General features: G+C 59.1%; 1 protein-coding gene across 3 annotated transcripts in view; it reads right to left on the bottom strand.

Moving 5' to 3' along the window:
* Positions 1–18,678, bottom strand: part of CSPG4 (chondroitin sulfate proteoglycan 4) — a 35,604-nt gene that overhangs the window by 2,740 nt on the left and 14,186 nt on the right. For 2 of the 3 annotated variants that reach the window (XM_032622580.1, XM_032622582.1), the window contains exons 2-9: positions 13,615–13,778; positions 8,607–12,128; positions 6,743–7,225; positions 6,234–6,410; positions 4,387–4,585; positions 4,173–4,307; positions 3,907–4,073; positions 276–459 (exon numbers count right to left, since the gene is read on the bottom strand). In XM_032622580.1, the coding sequence (XP_032478471.1) occupies positions 276–459; positions 3,907–4,073; positions 4,173–4,307; positions 4,387–4,585; positions 6,234–6,410; positions 6,743–7,225; positions 8,607–12,128; positions 13,615–13,778 (5,031 nt within the window). The remainder of the gene's footprint in view (positions 1–275; positions 460–3,906; positions 4,074–4,172; positions 4,308–4,386; positions 4,586–6,233; positions 6,411–6,742; positions 7,226–8,606; positions 12,129–13,614; positions 13,779–18,678) is intronic. The other variant, XM_032622583.1, reaches the window with a different exon arrangement.

The following is an 18,678-nucleotide window of genomic DNA, read 5'->3' as shown; positions in this document are numbered from 1 at the left end:
GGAGAGCCATGGACCCTCAGATTAGGGTCCCCAAGGCCAGGTTTGTCCCTCCCTCCTTAGACCAGGTACCCCAGGTTGGGGCTCAGGGTCCCAGGAGGACCAGGATCGTGTCCCTCCTTCTGACCTCAAAGCCTCCCCACCTGCCCACCCTCCCTATAATTTACCAGGTCCTGGGGGTTGACATGAGCTGCTGACCTTGGCCTTGTGTCCCCTCCTATCTGGGCCCCTCCCAGTGTCCAGCCCCCCCAACGTTGCCATCCCACCATGCTGTTCACCTTTGTTCTTCCAGAGGCGGCTGGGGCGCTGGGGACAGGTAGCTTCAAAAGACACAGTCACAGCAAGGGTGGCGGCCATGTCAGGGGCAGGTGGTGAGGACAGCTGGAGCTCCAGGGCGTCATGGGCCTCCCAGAAGGGCTCGGGGGGCATCTCGTGCTCATACAGAACATTCCCAGCATATACCTGCGGGGAAAGCCCATTACTGGGACAAGGGGCAGGTCCAGCCCGTGGTGCCCAGGAGCACTGGGCACTTGGGTCTCCCTGACAGCCCCTCGGAGCCCAGCCTCCCTGGAGGATCTCCCCACTGTGCCTCGCTCTATGTCTGTAGCCCATGCTCTCCCTCACCAACTCAGTGGGTCGCCAGAAAACAGTCACGTGACAGTGAAGAGCCAGGCTCTAGAGCCAGATGCCTGTGTCAAATCCCAGCTCTGCCACCTTGGGCAAGTCACCTCAAACCTCTGAGCCCCTGGGAAAAGCAATGCTCTATCCGTGCTTCTCTCGACAGCAGGTCTTTCCTCTTTTGCATGAAATCCCTTACCCTCTTCCTTACTGAAGACACTGCTTCTACCAACTCCTGTCTTTCTCCCATGGCATCAATTTTCCCCCAAATGGATTATTCCCATCCTTACGCAACTATGCTATCCGCCCACCGTAAAGAAGAAACTTCTCGACTTCACTTTTTACACCAACATTTGCTGTCCCACCTCCCGCACTTTTGCTCTCCTTTGCTGCAAAAATCCAAAAAGAATAGTCTATACTCTCCCCCATGCTGTCTCGAGTGCACTCCACCCAGGCTTCCACTCCTGTTGTCACCAAGGGCACGATGGCCTCTGTGTTGCTGGACCCGGCGGCTGGTTCTCAGAGGCACTGGACACAATTGAGCATTCCTTCCCCCAGCCCACCCGATGGCTTCCAGGAAGCTCTGCTCCCTTGGTTTTCCTCCAACCTCACTAGTCGCTTCTTCACAGATGCTCTGGCTGGTCCCTCCCCTTCTCCGCAATGTCTGTGGCTTGGCCTTGAGACTCTATCTACAGACATTGCCCATGTGCTCTTGGTGGGTCTCATGTCCTCAAATGCCAGCCATGAGATGACCCCCTCATTTGTATCTCCAGCCCGGGCTGTGCTCTCCTGAACTCCAGGCTCGTGGCCACCTGCTTCCTGGGCAGCTCCTCGAGGATGTCTGAGGGACATCTCAAACTCAGCATGTCCCAGACAATCCCTGACCTGCCCCGCCTCTCCCAGCCTTCCCACTCCAGAGGGCACAGCTCTGTTCTTCCAGTGGCTCAGGCCCTACACCCTGGAGTCACCCCTGATTCCTCTCCTCCTCTCACACACCATCATCTCTGGTCTGGATTACCACAAGAGCCTCTTAACTGTGTCCTGGCTTTGGCCCCTGTTCCACCCCCCTCTACAGTTTGTCCTTAATGCAAAAATCAGAGTGAGTCTTTAAAAACGAAAGTCAGGTTCTGTCTCTCTTGCTCAGACAGTGAAATGGCTCACCGCCATTTGGCTTCAAAGACCCCATGTGACCCCGTTACCCATGACCTCACCTCCTCCAACTCCTCCCATGGCAACTCCACTCCAGCCACACCCACTGTTCTCTAGGGCCGTCTGCTGTTAAAACACCAAGGAATAGTCTCCACTTCCATCAAGAAATCTGTTCCCTCCCCCTTCTAATCCCAATGTGTCCTCTTGGCTTATCTTCTGTTTTCCCCTTTTAGGAGACACAGGGAACTATTTTCCTTCTCTCAGAAAAACAAGACTTATGCAACAGTGAGATGGAAGCCGACTGGGGTCACAGCGTGCAGGAGATTCTAGGAGCAGTGGGGTTGTGGTGAAGTGGGGAGCCCTGCATGGTCGAGAAGGGGAGCAGAGCCCAGTCAAAGGGGTAGCTGCTCTTCAGCTGATGGCTGGAAGAGGGAACACAGGCCTTTTAAGAAACGGAAATCAGGGTTTTGGTTTTTTTTGGTGTGTGTGAGATCCCCTAAGTTTAAAATATTAAATGCACGTGCAGGCCAAATAAAACACATCTGTGGGCCAGCTGTGGCCCGCAAGGACTGCCAGCTGTAACCTCTGGCTCAGGCTGACGGGTGGGCAGGAAGGAAACGGAGACCCTCAGGAGTGGGAGTGAGAGCCTGGATGCCTGCGTACAGGAGCTACTTGTGGGTGGGAGGTGTCTGGCTGGGGATGAAGTAAGTCACAGGCAAGGTGGGGAGGGGTCCCTGACCTCTGGGAATCAGTAGTGTCCTTTGGTCAAAGAATCTTGGACTAGCAGTCCGAAGGCATAGCCCCGGTTTTGCTTCTCACTAGCCATGGGCTCTAAATAGTCACCTGACCTTCGTGAGCCTCAGTTTCCTTATCTGTAAAATGGGGACACCTGGTCCCTGCCCTACCCAGCTCGGAGTATTGTGGTACAGTGGCACTGTCAGATACCACCCAGTCCTGCCCTGCCCACTTCTCCAAGGGGGGAGGGTGTGTCTGCCACGAAGCCTCCTCCCAGCTTCCCTGGGTGGCGCTGCCAGCCTGGCCCCCTGGTGGCCATTCAGTTCAGTCCTTCAGATTGGTGGGGTGTGAGGGAAGCACTGCAGGGTGGGGGAGGGGCCTGAAGGGCTCATCCTGTCCCCTCCCCCTTCCTGGGCATCCGATAACAAAGCCTCCCAGGGATTCAGGGTGCACAGCTGCTGTAGCCTACTCAATATTTCATTGTGGGGAGGGGCAGGAAGGGAGCCATGGCGGAAGCTGGGAGAACAGAGAACCCAGGCCTGGGGGATGTTGATGTCAGCAACCTGAGAAATCTTCCCACCCTCGTTAAAGTTACTTCCTTCCCCATGCCTGAAAGACAACCCCCACCCCACTCCGCCTTCAGGGAAATCCAAGGCTGCCCTGGAATGCTTGGTATCTCCTGCACTTAGAAGGGGCCTTACTTTAAGTGATGGCTGCTGGCCCCACTGGCACAGTTAGCACAGAGAGCTCTGTGATCCCAGCAGAGGCAGCCTAGCGGTCTGCCTCTTCCCATGGCTGAGAGTTCTAGTTTTCACTGGTGGCCTCTGCTGTGCTCTGGGATAGCTGTGTCCTGAAGCTGCCATGACGGATGGATGGCAGCTCTACTCCCAGCTTGACTTACTCAGCTGCTTCTGTGTACTCGTCTGCTTTCAGGACCCACTCTGCTTCTGGCTGGCTCTTGAGCTGAGCCCCAGGCTCACACCTCTGCCCACAAGCCCAACAGCTGCCTTTATCTCAAACTCTATTCCCTCCAGACCAAACACTGCCCCTCACCAGCCACTGGATTGTCTAGGGTCCCCTATGCAGTGTGCCTTTTCCAGCCCCCGAGGGTCCAACAGCAGTTCCTTCTGGAAGCCAAGCCCCAGAACCTGATCCCTGCCCTGGGACCCTATAGCCCTGACTCCCCGCATCCTTCTTCCTCCCCCTGGAACGCTAAGCCCCATCTGCCCTACCAGCCTGGTAGCTCCTGGAGGGCAGGGCATGCAGCACCTGGACCATGGCAGCCCCAGGGAGTGGCTGCCAACGAGGCTGGAGCTGGTACCCGTGTCTACATGTGTGTCCAGGGGCAGAGTGGGCCACTCGACGCTGGATGGAGTCTAAGCGGTGGCTGTAGAGAGTGGTCCTTACCTCTGCCTGAGTGAAATTCTCCAGGGCCTCCCCGGTGCTGCCCTGCTGGGTGTGGAATAGCCGGCCAAGCCGGGGCCCCCGTACCACACGGTAGAACAGGTGGTGGGGGTCGGTGCCTGTGCTGGAACTGGCTCTCAAGCTCTGGCTGCTGAGTGGCTGGATGGACCCTGCGAGAGGCAAAAGGGGACGGTCAGCCTCTGACCAGGAGGCAGGGCAAGGCCTGTGACTGCTGGGGAGGCAGCCTGCCCCTGGCATGGCACACCCACCTGGGCAGATGGTCAGCGTCCGGCTGCCCTCCAGTGAGAGGAGCAGCTGCTTCTGGGCCGTCACCCGGAAGAAGTGTCCAGTGGAAGTATGCTCGCCATCAGATAGGATGAAGCGGAAGCCTCCGTCCGGGGCTCCTAGGACAGACGTGGAGTTGGGTCTCGCTGGCCCACGCCGGCGCCCATCCTCGGGGCACCCCCACCTCTCGGCACCCACCTCTGTGTGAGAACAGCACGAGCCCGCCGTCGAGCTGGGCCTGGGTGAAGCTGTGGACCTTGGCGCCCGGCGCTGTCCGCAGCACCACCTGTCCGTTGCTGGGCTCCTCAAGGGTGTAGACCAGGTCCTCGGGGCCTGAGTCGCTGTCTGTGCCCCTAAGGGCCTCCGGAGGGATGGGCACAGTGGCCCCCTCCCACATCTGGGGATACAAGCGTGCGAAGGTTCTGCCCCCACCAAGTTTACCCACTTCTTTCCTCCCTGGCCCTGGGGCCACCATCAGGGCTCCAACCACACTGCCATCTGGGCTCCCCTGCGCAAAGGGGAGCCCAGATGGCATCTTCCCCTGTTGGCCCAGGGATCCCACGCCCAGGCTCCCTGCTCTCCATCTGCTCTAGTCCTGCTTGTCCGTCAAGGCCAGCTCATGAACCCCAAGAAGACCCCAGCTCTCACCCCCTCCCCAGAGATCCCCAACCCTGACCCAAAGTGTTGCTCAGTGTGGCTCACTGGCAGGGCAGGGGTTTCCCTTCAGACCCTCCATGGTGAGTCTGGGCAGGGGCTGGCACACGACGGGAACCGTGATTTTTGTCTGCCCAGCATACTTAGAAATGGGCCCCCTTTCCTGGTGAGGGAAGGGGTGGGAGGCTTCGTGAGCTGGAGAGGCGGGTGTCTTGCAGCACTGAAGCAGCACTGGGATGGGGGCCCAGGTGCTTCCAGTGCAATCACGAGCCCCCAGGCAGGTGGGTGAAGGCTTCCTGGGGGCAGGCAGCCCCACCCCACGCTCAGAGTGAAGGGGAGCCCCCCTCAAGCCTCCCACCTGCGAGCAGGGCAGGATCCTGTTCCTGTTCCAAGGGTCCTGTTACAGGTCCTGCTGGGTCAGCAACTTATGAGCAGTACTGGGGAGGGGCTCCCATACCTGGAAAACTGAGCCCTCTGGGATTCCCTCCCCCAGCCCAAGGCTGACCTCAGCCAGAGCTCTGGAAAGAAGGTGGCAAGGCATAGATGCCAGGCTTTAGCACAGGGCTCCTGGCACAAATACGGTGGACAGCACCACCTGCTGGCTGAAGTGCTACACAGCACCATCTGACTGTGGTTCCACGGCAGCCCTTAGCCTGAAACCTATAACCTCTGCTGGCCTCCCCACCACGGGGCTGCTCTCCACAGGCACATCCTACACGACCAAAGATTCCCAGAGCCCCATGTCACAGACAGCCCAAGTCAGCCTTCTTTTGAAACCTTCCGTGGCTGCTGCGGACCCAGAGTCCACACTCTAGAAGTCAGCATTCAAGGCCCTGCCCATTTGCTACCCTGCTGTGCGGCCCTGGTCAAGCCACACCCTTTCTGTTCCACCAGTAACTTCTGCTGTGACCCTGGAGAAGTTCTGTCACCTTTCTGGGCCTCAACTTCCACCTCTGCTGGATGGGGGCACCACTACTCTGCAGTAGTGTAAGAGGCAGGGGATTGGCCAGCCAAGCGGTGGCCTTCACTAGCTGGTGCTGGGAGTAGAGAGCAGTTGGAATCCACCCTTAAGGGTCTGAAAGAGCTTTCTTCAGGAGTCCTGGTCCTGAGCCATGGAAAAAGCTTCCTGATGAGGGTGAGTCCAGGGAACAGCAGGACCAAGCATGTCCATTCACAAGGCTGTCTATTACACTTATAAGTGTCCAGTAATAAAGCCCCACACCTGTGTTCTATTTTCAGTGCAGTTGCTCTTCTCTCTTCCCAATAACCTAGTGAGGCATGTGGCAGGATCCCCATTTTACAGAGGAGGAAACTGAGGCTCACAGACGGGGAGCTATGTGCTGGCCTCTCTCTGGGAGGGGAGGTGGGAGGTGGTCCTAGAACGCTCTCACCTGCAGGCCTGTGTTTGTGGTGAGGATGGGGGGTTGGTCGTTGACAGGCAGGATGGTGATAGTGAAGGTCACGGGACGGCTCTGGCGGTCCATCTCTGAGGCATTAGCCACTAGGACGAAACTGTCTGCCAGCGTCTCGCTCCCGTCATGCACATAGAGAATCAGCTGCTGTTCCGCCTGCAGGCAGGCCCAGGGCTAGAGGTCAGGCCCCAGCAGGCCTGAGACCCACGGTGGGTCTCAGGCCCAGCACGTTTCACGCCCTGCCTTTGGGTGCAGGAGGAGATTGACTCCTCCAGAGCTTCAGTTTCTGCAGGTGGCAATGGGGACAATCATTTCTCCCAGAGCAAAGGAATGACGGAGTGGAGGAAATGGGGACATTCATCTCTCTCTGCCAGTGAGGGAGGATGAGATGAGGTGCTCTGTAAATGCGGGCTCCTGCCTCCTATCTGTGCATACCCCCAGACTCTGCCCCCAGAGCTGGGCTGCACCCTGGGCCTCCCTGTCCATACCTCTCTCCAGGAGAAGGTGCTGAGGGTCCTGTCTTGAGGTCCTTCCTCTCTCTTCAGGACCCCATGCTGGGGTGGCTCCAGCACCTGCAGGTCAAGGCCCGGCAGCGTGGGGAAGTAGGGCCCAGTGATGCGGAGCAGTGGAGGGGCCAGCGTGCGGGTGCCGCCCTCGGGGACACTGAAGTTCAGCGCCTCCAGTGGGATGGCAGTGGGCAGCACCTCCAGCTCCACGTGGATGCCCTCGAGGGGCGCACCCAGGCCTGAGGACACATCCAGGGAGAAGACATCACTCCAGGCCTCAGGGCGGGAGTGCAGGTACAGGACCCTGCCCGCGTCCACCGCCGCCTGAGAGAAGCTGTGCACAGGGTCCAGGCTGGGCAGCTCGGCTGCCGTGGCGCGGTGGGACAACATCACCAGGTGGCCAGAGCTCGGTGGGGTCTTCACTGAGAACACAATGTCTGCCGGTGGCACTGCCTCCTGGGCTGCCTGGTTATGAGAGGGGTCACAGAAGGAGGCTGTTGAAGCCTCTGAGGTACACACTCCCTCGGCGATGTACACAATCACACATCCTCAGATTCAGTGACACGGACATACAGTCTCACCACACACGAATGTTTGGACAGAGACACATATATGTCACACACACATGCGCGTACACACACACACACACACACACACACATACACACTGACTCCCCCTGCCATGCTACTGCCACAAGAGGGCACCCCATCCTTCTCAGCGACACAGACTCCTACAGTACAGGCCCCAGGCAGCTTGCAGACCCTAGTCCAGTCTAGGGCCTGGAGGGAAGGTGCTTTCTCATCTGATGGTCCAGCCATAAAAGGCTATACACCACCCCCAAACTCACATTCCTGTTCTGTCCCTCTGCCTGGAATACTGTCCCCCCGTTCTCTGCTGTTAAATCCCAGACTCTTCAAAGCCTGGCTCAAATGCTGCCTTCTCCCGGCAGAAGACTTCCCGACACCAGACATGTTTAGTCACAGTCTGCCCTAAAGTCCAGACAGCCAGAACCACAAGAGGCTCAGAAGTTGGCAGTGTAAGAGAATAAGGCCCAGAGAGGGCAAGCAACTGGTGTGAGGTTGCACAGCAAGGCAATGGGTCTGCTGGATGGCCTGTGGTTGCTCTGTGAGGTTCCTGGGTGGTCAGCAGCCCTGTCCAGACCCTGAGGCCTGGTCTGAGGCCTGGGGAAAGAACTGAGGACATGGGGAACTTCCCTGGTGGTCCAGTGGTTAAGAATCCACCTTCCAACGCAGAGGACGTGGGTTTGATCCCTGGTCGGGGGGATTAAGATCCCACATGTCTCGGGGCAACTAAGCCTCCAAGCCGCAACAAAGGTCCTGCATGCCTCAACTAAGACCCAATGCAGCCAAAAATAAAAATAAATAAATAAATATTAAAAAAAAAAAAAGAACTGAGGACATGGGAGCTGGGCAGTGGGGGCAACCAAGCCTGTCTTCAAGACCTATAGTCCTCAAAGTTTGTACCTGTTAAAATCCTCCAGAGAGCCTACTCTTGTTCGAATACAGATTCTCAGGCTCCACATCAGAGTCTATGGTCTGGGTGGGGCCCAGGAATTTGAATGGTTGGCCACAGCATGTACATGTGTGCACATGGCATGTGGAGGAACACATAACCCTTAGGCAGCCGTATGTACAATAAACTCCCCAGAAACCCTCAGGCACCCAACATGCACGTGTACAGTTACATACCTAAGGCACATACACACACTGGCCCAGAAGCCACTACAGGCACATCCCAAACCATCCAAGCACGCGTGGCACGAAGGCTGGAGGGAAGGATCCCCTTTACCTGGCCCATATCCCTGCTCACGCCCTCAGCCCTTTACCTCCAGCTGGTCTCTTCTGATCTCAGCCGCCTCCCCCTGGAAGACATAGATCTTCTTGTTCTGGACCAGGTGCAATGGGGCCAGTGGCCCCTCTAGGGCAATGGTCACTTGTAGGGCGGCATCTGTGTGCACAGGCCCTGCCTCCACAGAGAAGCCCAGGGTATCACGGGGGCTGAGGCTGCCGTTGTGGCTGTAGAGAATGGCCCCATCCAGCAGGTCCTGCTGGGAGAAGGTTGTGACTGGCTGGCCAGCCCGGAGCAGCAGCCCCCAGCGTGGGCCAGCTGTGACATGGTAGTGGACCTCATCCCCACCACGGATATCTAGGTTGGTGTCCAGGTGGAGCACAGCTGTGTCGATGGTGCCCTGGCCTCCTTGAGGGACCACGAGGCTGGAGCCGTTGGCCACACGGAGGTAGGGCTCTGAGGCCTGAACTTCGAGCAGCGCTGTGGCCTGGTGCTGCCCATCGGACACCTGCAGCTGGATCCAGCCGCGGTCGGCTCCCGAGTGCACGAACAGGACCCGCCTCTTCCTGAGGTCCTCCTGGGTGAAGCGGTAGATGGGCCGAGTGGGCTCATCTACAGCCACGATGCTGCCGAAGAGGAGGTCCTTGCGGGTCAGCACCAGCTGAGCATCGGCAAAGCCGGAGTCAGCATCACTGAAGGCCATGTCATCGGTGGTCAGCAGCCGCTGCCCACCGCGGGCCACGTGGAAGACGCGGCTGATGGTCTGCACAGGGGCGTGGTCATTCACGGGCTGGATGGCCACCCGGAAGACACCCCGTACCTCCTCCCAGGCCACGTCACCACTGCCCTCGCCCTGGCGGGTAGCCACAAAGGGGATGTCATCTTCCGTGGTCTCAGAGTCGTCATGCTGGTAGACCAGCCGGCCGTGCAGCAGGTCCTCATTGGTGAAGGATGTCACCATGGTGACACCGTCCTGTGCCCCCTGCCACACCAACCTGCCGTGGCGGGGCCGCTCCATGACCTCATAGAGGTAGCTGGCACTGTTGAGACTCTTGACAAAGAGGTGATCAGCAGAGAGGACGCCCTCGCCACCCTCAGGCACCGAGAGGAGGACGTTGGTGAGGACAGGGGCGTCTGGATCACCACCGATGTGGATGGGGAAGGTGTAGAGTGGGGAGAAGTGTGGCGGGGCTGTGACCCGGAAACGGAAGGAGTCCTCGACTGCCTCTGAGGCACGTGCTGTGGCCCCATAAGTCAACCGGCCAGCCTGCAGGTCATCCTGGGTGAAGCTCTGACCGTCCGACAGCCGCATGCCCTGTAGCTGAAGATTACCCTTCCTGGGGGCCTGAACCACCTCATAGTGGAAGGCGGTGGGGTTCGGGCCTGCCTCCTCCAGGGTGGCTTCCAGGTGGGCCGTGGTGATGGCCTCCTGCTGGGCGTTCTGGGGGTGCAGAGGCTCCAGCCGCAGCAGCCACACCGTGGCTCTCTGGACCGTCACTGGGAAGGACAGATTGCTCAGGGTCTCCTGGCCCACCTGCACCTCCAGGGCCACGTGCTCCACGGTGTCCTCAGCCCGGTGCTGCGGGTCGGTGCTCAGGTACCTCACGCGGCCCTGCTCCACGTCCCGCTGGTGGAAGGCCCGTGTGGCCCGCCACTCGGTGCCCTCCGCCCCGCCCGCCCCCTGCTTCTGCAGCTCCCCAAACTGCAGGGCCCCGGTGAGTCGGAAGAGCACGCTCACATCCTGCCCCACAGCATTTGTCTCAACCGACAGGTTGGAGGGCAAGACAGGTGCAGTGGAGCCCTGGGCCAGGCGCAGCCCCGTGTTGTGGCGGACCTGAATGGCCGGCCGGACGGCCACCACCTGCAGCGTGACCGGGGGGCTGGCTTGCAGCCCGTCGCTGACCCGGAACGTCAGGTCCGGGGCAGGCCCGCCGCGGTGGACGTACACCAGGCTGCCCGCATCCAGCTCCCGGCAGGAGAACTCGGTCGCTGGCTCCCCAGGCTGGTCTTGGCGCTCCACGGGGAGGCCGGCGGGGACACCGAGGAGCTGGAAGGTGAGGCCCTCGCAGGCGGAGTCTGGGTCATCGGCCTGGAAGACCTCCGGCCCCAGCAGCTTCTGAGTGTGTTCCAGGATCACCATGTGCCTGCCGTGCGGGAAGATGACGCGGGGCGGGTCGTTGACGGGGTTTATCTGAATGGGCAGGATGTACGTTTGGCCCCTCCGAAGGCAGGAGGGCACGGGCCCCCGAGCCGTCACCGACACCTCAAGCACGAGCTGGTCGGAGGTGTCCTCGGAGCCATCGTGGACGAAGCGGGCCTTGCGGTTCACCACGTCCAGGAGGGTGAACATTTTCCGTGCCTGGGCACCCGGGATGTCCAGCTCCAGCTCGCCGTGTTGGGCCCCACGGCTCACGCTGAACAGCACCTGGGATTTGCGCAGCTCGGCCTCGCTCAGATCCAGCGTGGGCTGCACGTGCCGCCACTCCAGCCAGGCTGTGCCGCCCTCGGCCACCACCAGGGGGCGGACGGTCAGCAGCTGGGTGAAATTGGCAAAGATCGGAGGCAGCCCCGGTTCAGGGGTGCAGGGCTCAGGCAGCTCCATGGCCGGCCAAGCCTCGGGTGCCAGGGTGGAGAAAGCTTCGTATGGGCCGTAGGCATCCTCCTCCTCCTCCTCCAGCCTGCAGCCAGCCTCCATGCCGCGAGTCAGCAAGGCTTCCCGGAGCCCCCATCTCTGACCGTTGATGCTGAGATCCTCCAGGCAGCCCCTCAGGGAGACGTTGACAGCCAGGCCCAGGCGGTGTTCCTGGAGATGACGAGAGCCCTCTGCATCCAGCCCTCCAAGGAGGAGACTGCCTCGTGGCTCTAGGTAGCTAAGGACCCCACGGTTGGAAGTACGTGTGGGGTACTGGTCCACGGAGATTTCCAGCCTGTGAGCATCCATGTGGACACTGACCTCGTGGGGCTGCCCATCGGCCACAGGCACGCTGTTGTGGAGCAATACAGTGCCCTGGCCCTTCTCCACCACAGCCCGCAGGTGGCCCTCAAATATGTCCACGTAGATGAAGTCCCCGTGCCGGTCCCCTGCCTGGAAGGCCAGGGGCGCCTGCCGGCTCCGTGTGGTGAGTGTAAACTCCAGGGTGCCTTCATCCCGAGTGCCCCAGGCAGGGAAGGCAGCCAGTGAGTGGGGCCCAGAGAAGCCCATGGCCACGTCATCACCGGCAGAGAACTCCTCAGCACAGCCCTCAGGCACGTCTGGGGTCAGTGGCCGAAGGAGGCTGCGGCCATTGAGGGTGGCTGTGTGGAGGCAACCCCGCAGGGGTCGGCTGGCTCTGCTCAGGTAGGGCAGGCCAAGGCTCCCGGTGCCCCCCAGGAAGAGCCCATAGGGGACCTCCAGGGGGGCCTGCTGGACTTGGGCGGAGGCATTCAGGAGCCCATCGACTGACAACAAGGCCCAGCTGTCTGACACGGTCAGCCCCACAGTGTGGGGAATGGAGTCGCTCAGCAGTGTCTCTGCCAGGGTCTGCATCCTCACCTCCTCCTGGCCCAGGATAAATCTGACCTGAGGAGAGACGGGGGAATGGGGGATGGGGGAGGCACACTGAATCCATCACTTCTGCAGTAAAAGCATAACTGGTCCCCCACACTTGGGGTCCCCAGAGCAGAGGGCCTAGGACAAAAGCTTCTCACGTCACTCCTCTCCCTTTCCTGCCATCTCTTTACGCATCCCCCAAACACTCACCAAAGTGATCTCTGTGCCAGGCCTGGATGGGCTCAGGGGACCCCGATGTGAATCCGATGTGGTCCCTGCCCACACAGACCTGTCATACAGCAAGATGCTTTCCTAGAGATTCAGCCTAGATTCTTTTATGTCTCCCCTCTTTCCTTGGGTGAGAGGTGCTAGAAAAATCACCTTGGAATACGGAAGATTCTTCCCCTGGCACAATGGGCACCTGGGAATCCCCTGATGAGTCCCCCTAAGTAGACCAAAACACCGTGGGGTCACTGAGGCAGCCAGGCTCACTGTTCAGAAATGGGGAGCCCAATCAGATGCTCTGTGTTTTGACCTGTCCAAGGGGAGGTCCTTGGGGAGAGAAGAGAGACATGGTTCTGTCCTCAGGACACTGACACCAGAGCTGGCTCTGGTGTGGTGTTCCCACAACCAGATGGTAAAATGGGTGGTATGGAAACTGAAAGAGCAGAGCACTAAGAACATATGGCCTTGAGAGTCCACGTATGGAGCACCTTTCTAGGGGTGTGGCATCAATATACCTGGCAGGGAGGAAGAGCATCAGTGCTAGGTTGTACCAGGCCATGTTCAACAGTGACACCTTGTGGCAGTGAGAAGCAATGGCAGCATCAGATGGACTGAAAGCAGCTGAGGGATTCAGAGGACAAGAGGCCTCTCTCCCCTGGGGTGTGGAAGCAGATGGCTCCCCCAAGTTTGGACTAAGACCTCATGTTCTCAAACTCTTCATGGTTAGGGGGAAGCCTTGCCAGAAGACTCTTCGCTAATAAAGCTTGTGGTGACTTGAAAGATGAAACAGAAAACTGAGGAAGCTGTGGCAGTATTGGTCGTTCCATCATCGACAGACCGTGGTGAATCAGGGTGATTGGTGCTATGCCAGAGGAGTGCACGGGGGTGCTGGAACCCAGGAGAGGGGACCCAGTCCAGGTGAGGCAGGGATGCCCATGCTGAGACTTCAAGGAGAGGCTGGAGTTAGGCAGGTGCAGGGAACGAGTGAGGCTTGCACCAGGCAGAGGGAGTGTAGTGAGCAAAAGCGAGAGACCACAAGGTGGCAGGGAGCTGAAAGCAGCCAGGGTGGTCAGGACACAAAGGACCGGCCAGGGGTCGTGGTGAGAAGTGTGGCTAGAGGGCAGGAGGGCAGAGCTGGTTCACGAGGAAGTCACACCTTCTGGGATGCTTCTGTCCATCTCACTGTGGGGAACTTGAGACCTCAAGGCAAAAGTGACTCCCACAAGGTCACACAGCCGGTTGGGGGCCACTCAAAGCTAGAGAAGGAATCCAGCAGGGAGATGTCACTGACCTGCAGGCGTCCAGAGTGGAGCTGCAGGAGGAGGTAGTCAGCCGGGCCTGCCGCCAGGAGAAGCAGGGCTTCGGGCTGGGACGTAGAAAACTCCAGCTGTAGGTCTATGTCAGTCAGAGACATGGCCACAGGAACCTCCAGGTGGTTCTCTCCGAAGAAGGAGGCTGTGTGACAGAGAGAGCTGTAGTGAAGCTTAGCCCCTTGCCTGGAGGAGAGGTGCTGCAGGGTGGACGGGTGGGCTGCAGGGAGGGCATTGCATGCTGGTACACCCTCACGGTTCTCCTATGTGGCGCTCTCCCGTGGCCTCAGCTGGTCCCAGCACCTGCTTGGTCCTGGCACCAGAAGGCACGGCCTCACCTTGTGTCCAGCCCAGACCCTGGCTCTGAAGGAGGCCAGACCCAGCATTTCAAGCATCTCAGGTCTCTTCCTCGGAGGTTTCTGGGGCCAGAGGCCTCTGGCAGCTCTGGCTCTCTTCCCCTGGGCCCCAGAGGAATCTCCATCCTGGGTCTGGCTCAAACGGAAATGGCCCCTGGACCGATCACCTGGCCCGATGGTCAAAACCATCAGGAATGAAGCTCTAGGAGAACCACCTCTACCCAAACTGATCTCTGCTCAAATTCCTTCTCCTAAGCGCCCGTATGGTTTAGCCCCTGGGTTGGCTGGGACCACAGCTGGGCTCTGGTGGTGGTAAGTCAGGCAACCCACCCATCCCTGCATCTCTCTTGGGCCATGCTCCCAGCCATCTCTGGGGGTCAGGGGGGGCAGCTTGTTGGCCTGAGTCCATCAAAGAGCAAAAGCTCTGAGGCTAGATGGAGACCACGTGCAGTGCCGGACCCAAAACGGGCCAAACTTCCTCCATCACCCTGTATTGCTTCCTGCTGCTTAGCTATTAAAGGTCCCCGGTGAGCGGTCAGATCCGGCCCCTTTATTTCCACCATGGCCAGGAAGCTAGGGATGACAAGAGCTGAGTTCTTCAAGCCTCAGTCTGAGGCTGAAGACAAGGCCTGGGAGGGGATGACGGCCTGATGGGCAGGCCAGAGGGCCTCCCAAGACAGGCGGTCATATTTGGGGTTTCCCAGGGTCAGGGGTTCCTGGGTAGGGACACCTCCTCTTTTGAAGTTGTCACCCCCTCCAGGCAGTTTCCCCGAATTAGCCTCCCTTGGCCTCTAACCCGATGCCACAATTTCTGGTCCATTCCTTTTGTGGAGTTTAGCGCCACATATAATGTTGACTCTCCCCACTTGACATCCAGGGCTGGGAAGATGGGAATGGGTTACAGAGATGATTCACCCCCCCCCCGCCCCTGCCTTGGGCTTCTCTTAAATCCGGTGAGAGTGAGTAAAGGCTGATGGCCTTGATAGGAATGATCTGGCACCAGCCATATACATGCTGGTCCCCGGGCAGCCTGAGCCAGCTGCCATGCACCTGAAGAAGTAGCATCAGCCACTGGAAGGGTCCCAGACTTGTATGTCCTAAGGGCAGCTAACGCAGCCTGGAGGGACGGAGGGATGTCCAAGAAGGATGATGTTCCTCCCCCCGGGGTTGAGCTGAAATCCCTTCTACTTATCCCCTCTGGCCAGCACTTGCTGGCAACACCAGAGCCTTGTCTGGGAAGCTAAAGGAATCAAAGGAGAACTGCAAAACCATTCGGGCGGACACAGCCCAGCAGGCCCAGGACACCTCGGTGCCCGTGAGGGACAGACCAGGGAACTGGCAGCTGGCAGGCACCTACGGGGGTGCTTTATCTGCAAGATCATCGATTCTTAAGGACACAACGCAGCACGCTGAACTGAGGGCAGCCACAGCCGAAGAGTCGGGGCAGGTGGCCCCGTAGGATGGAGCCACCACGGTGGCACGTAGGAACTCAGAACGGCTGGCAAGAGCTGACTGTTACATTTTCAGGAATTTTGCAAGCCAGGTGATGCTGCCCGGTGAGAATATTTATACCACGGAAAGAGGCAAACACTGCAAATCAGGGCTCCCTGTCTCCAGGAGAGTCTGTTGCTAAACATTTACCTGCCTGCCACGCGGGAGTTGGGGGCCCACTGCTTCCCCTGTGTGGGAGTGAGCACAAGCCCTCACCCACACTCCCTTTTGCTAAAGGTGGATGTCAACCTGTCAGGGCACAGTCAAGCTGAGGAGCAGGCAGGAACTTAAGTAGCTGGCTGTCTCTAACTACTGAACCACCTGCCTCCAGCACCCTCCCAGCAGGGGAGAGTAGCAGCCTGTTAGGCCTGGTTCTCCAGGCCAGAGTGGGAGGGTGACAGGAAGCAGAGGTTCTTTCCAGAGAGCTGGGGGCTGAATGGGCCCATTGAGGGGCTGAGCCCTGCTGTTTCCTGCGGGGCCAGGCGGGAAAGGGCTCACACAAGCTGCCTTGTGCTGCTGGGAGCGCACAGGCCGGGCAGCCCCCTCGCCCCAACGGAGGCCTCTGAGGCCTTGCTGGCCAGGATTTTGGAAACTCTGACAGTGCCACTCCCCCCACCTCCTGGTCTCCTTCTGCTGCCTCTCTTACTGTCTCTGATGGGCTGCAGTTGTAAGAACCCAGAGTCCCTTTTCTGGGCTGGGGGCAGGGGGACAGTTGGAGAGGGACTTCAAATGGAGAGGGGATGCAGGATAAAGAAGTCATGAGCTTGGAGTCAATCCCGGAGGGCTTCCTGGGGGAGGTGAGGGTTGTGTAGAGGAGCAGAGAGGGAGGGAAATGGGCAGTCTCAGAGGGAAGCAAGGACAAGAGACTGGCAGGGATATAAAAGTTCTGGAAATGTTGAAGACAGAGAGAAAAGAAGCATGGGCCACACCAGGCTCAGCAGCCTGAGAGGGTTGCCAGGGCAGTGGGGGGAAGAGAGGAGGCATCATTACTGCCTGGAGAACTGTCCTTGACTCTCCTGGGCCAAGAAGACCCATGATTCATCAAAACACCAGTTCAGGCCTGCAGCAGCTATGTGTGCTGCCCTCTGGGCCAGAAGAAGGGGCCCAACTCAGGCCTCAGTGTCATCATTCTGTAAAATGGGCACTCCTTCCCACTCTTTCCTCCTTCTGTCTGTGGGGATTAGTCCTGGAGGTCCCTTTCTGGTCTGGGTCTGCTCTCAAACGTGAGTGTGCGGAGGGTTAATGGTGTGGACTGCTTGGGTGGCCCCAGGCCTTTGGCATGAGGCAGGCAGGATGCCCCAAAGGGTCTGAGGGACAAGTAGGAGGGTCAGGACGAGTGCCGCAGGTATGGATTTCTCTGCCTGGAAGAGGATACACAGCTGAATGTCCAGGGGGTGTAGATGTGTATTTGCATGTGTGTGCAAGTGTGTGGGTGGCTGCTGGGAGTGTATTTTGGGTTTGCATAAGGCTGTGTGCTTGTGCATGTGTATGCGTGTGGGCTGGGAGCTGCCAGGACAGAGCCGTGATTGTGCCCAGGCCTGTCCTGCCCCTCTGTGCCCGCCCGCCATGACTTTGGCTGTGCCTGGCTCCATGAAAGGGGCAGTGTGTTCCTGGAGGGTTGCAGCCCCTCCCACCCGGCACCCATCCACCCGAGAGGTTTGCTGAAGGTGGAGAATCCCACAGCTTCCCACCCTTCCTGCCCACGAACAGGGCACTGCTGTCTGGGCCCAGGGTGGGCTCTCCATCCCTCTTCCTGAGAGGAGGGCTGGGGGCACAGAAAGAGTCTGTATCCATCCCCACTGTGGCCCTTTCTCACACAGGGGGATGAAGCCTAGGCCAAGGTCCCCCAACAAGCCACCCTCTGGCACAGCATGGATTATGCTGGCATCTCCTGGCTCCCTGGGCCACTCCTAGGATGTTTATGAATGGGGACCTGGTCCCTGTCCCTGGGGGACCCCAAACACGAGGCTTACTTCCATCATGGCGCTCAACCCTCTGCCCATCAGCGGGATTTTGGCCTCTCGGTCTCTCTCAGGCTCCCCACTCCCTCCCAGGCTGGCCAGGGGCAGGGTCTCAAGCATGAGTGCCTTTCCAGTCTTGGCGTTGCTGCAGACCCTGCTCCTTCTGGGTCCTCAGAACCCCTGGGGCTGGCCAGTCTGTCTCTCTCCCCGTCTCTGTCCCACATCTCCCTTGTCTCTGCCTCTGCTTTTCCTCTTCTCTCCCTCTCTTGGTCTTTGGCCCCCCTCTTCCCTCTGTCCCATCCCGGCTGTAACTGGGAGTACCGCCCTTGCCCCAGAACAGTCCAGAGAGCCAGACTTGCCTCCCCAGCCCTGGGACCCTCACTCCTTGGTGATGGGTTCCACAACATCAGAGCTCTCTGTGGCCCTTGCCTGCAGTAGGGTACTTGGCTTCCACTTACCAGACGGACAAACTGAGGCTCCAGGGGAGAAGCAATCTGACAGAGAGAAGCAGAAAGCCTGCAGCTCCTGGCCTCGCCACCTGTTGGAGCCCTGCTTGCCTGGGCACCCCACCCCAGGCAGTCAATCTCTGTGCGCTCCCTCCCACCGCATTCCTGGTCGCCTGGGAGCTGCCAGGCGGCCCCAGAGCCGGCGTGCGTGCGTCAAGGGCAGCAGCCGCATTCCTGGGTGTCTGCTGCTGCCTGACTTTATAAGGCAGAAAGTTTGGGAGCCCAGAGCTGCCGGCAGGATGGCCGTTGGAAAGTGCCCGGCCCCACAGTCAAGGGTGGGTGGTGGGAGACCTGGTCATGAGGATGTGGGGAAGGTACATCCAGTGGTACCGAGGCGGAGCAGGAGGTGAGAGACGGATGGGGAGAGACTTGGGAACCATTATTCATTCATTCATTCACGCACAAATATAATAATGTAGCGACGGGGATGGAAGAGGAGAACTAACCTGGGAGATACAGAAAGCCTGAGAAAGAGAGTAAAAGTGAGAATGGGAAATAAAGACCCCCTCCTCCACAAAGACCGAACTCAGGGATCCAGACGGAGGCCTGAGGAAGGAGACGGGGGTGGAAAAACCAAGAGAGACAGAAAAGGCAGGAGGTTGGCAGTGAGCCTGCTGCTGTGTACAGGATCGAGGAGAGTGAGGAGGGGGCACCCCACCAGCCAGCTGCGGAGGGAGGCGGCAAAGCTGGGCTTTCCCACCGTAGCCTCTTGGGGTTTGGCACCAGGGGTG

The sequence above is a fragment of the Phocoena sinus genome, chromosome 2 (assembly GCF_008692025.1).
Source record: "Phocoena sinus isolate mPhoSin1 chromosome 2, mPhoSin1.pri, whole genome shotgun sequence".
Classification (NCBI taxonomy): domain Eukaryota; kingdom Metazoa; phylum Chordata; class Mammalia; order Artiodactyla; family Phocoenidae; genus Phocoena; species Phocoena sinus.
This window is presented reverse-complemented; position numbering and strand designations above follow the sequence as displayed.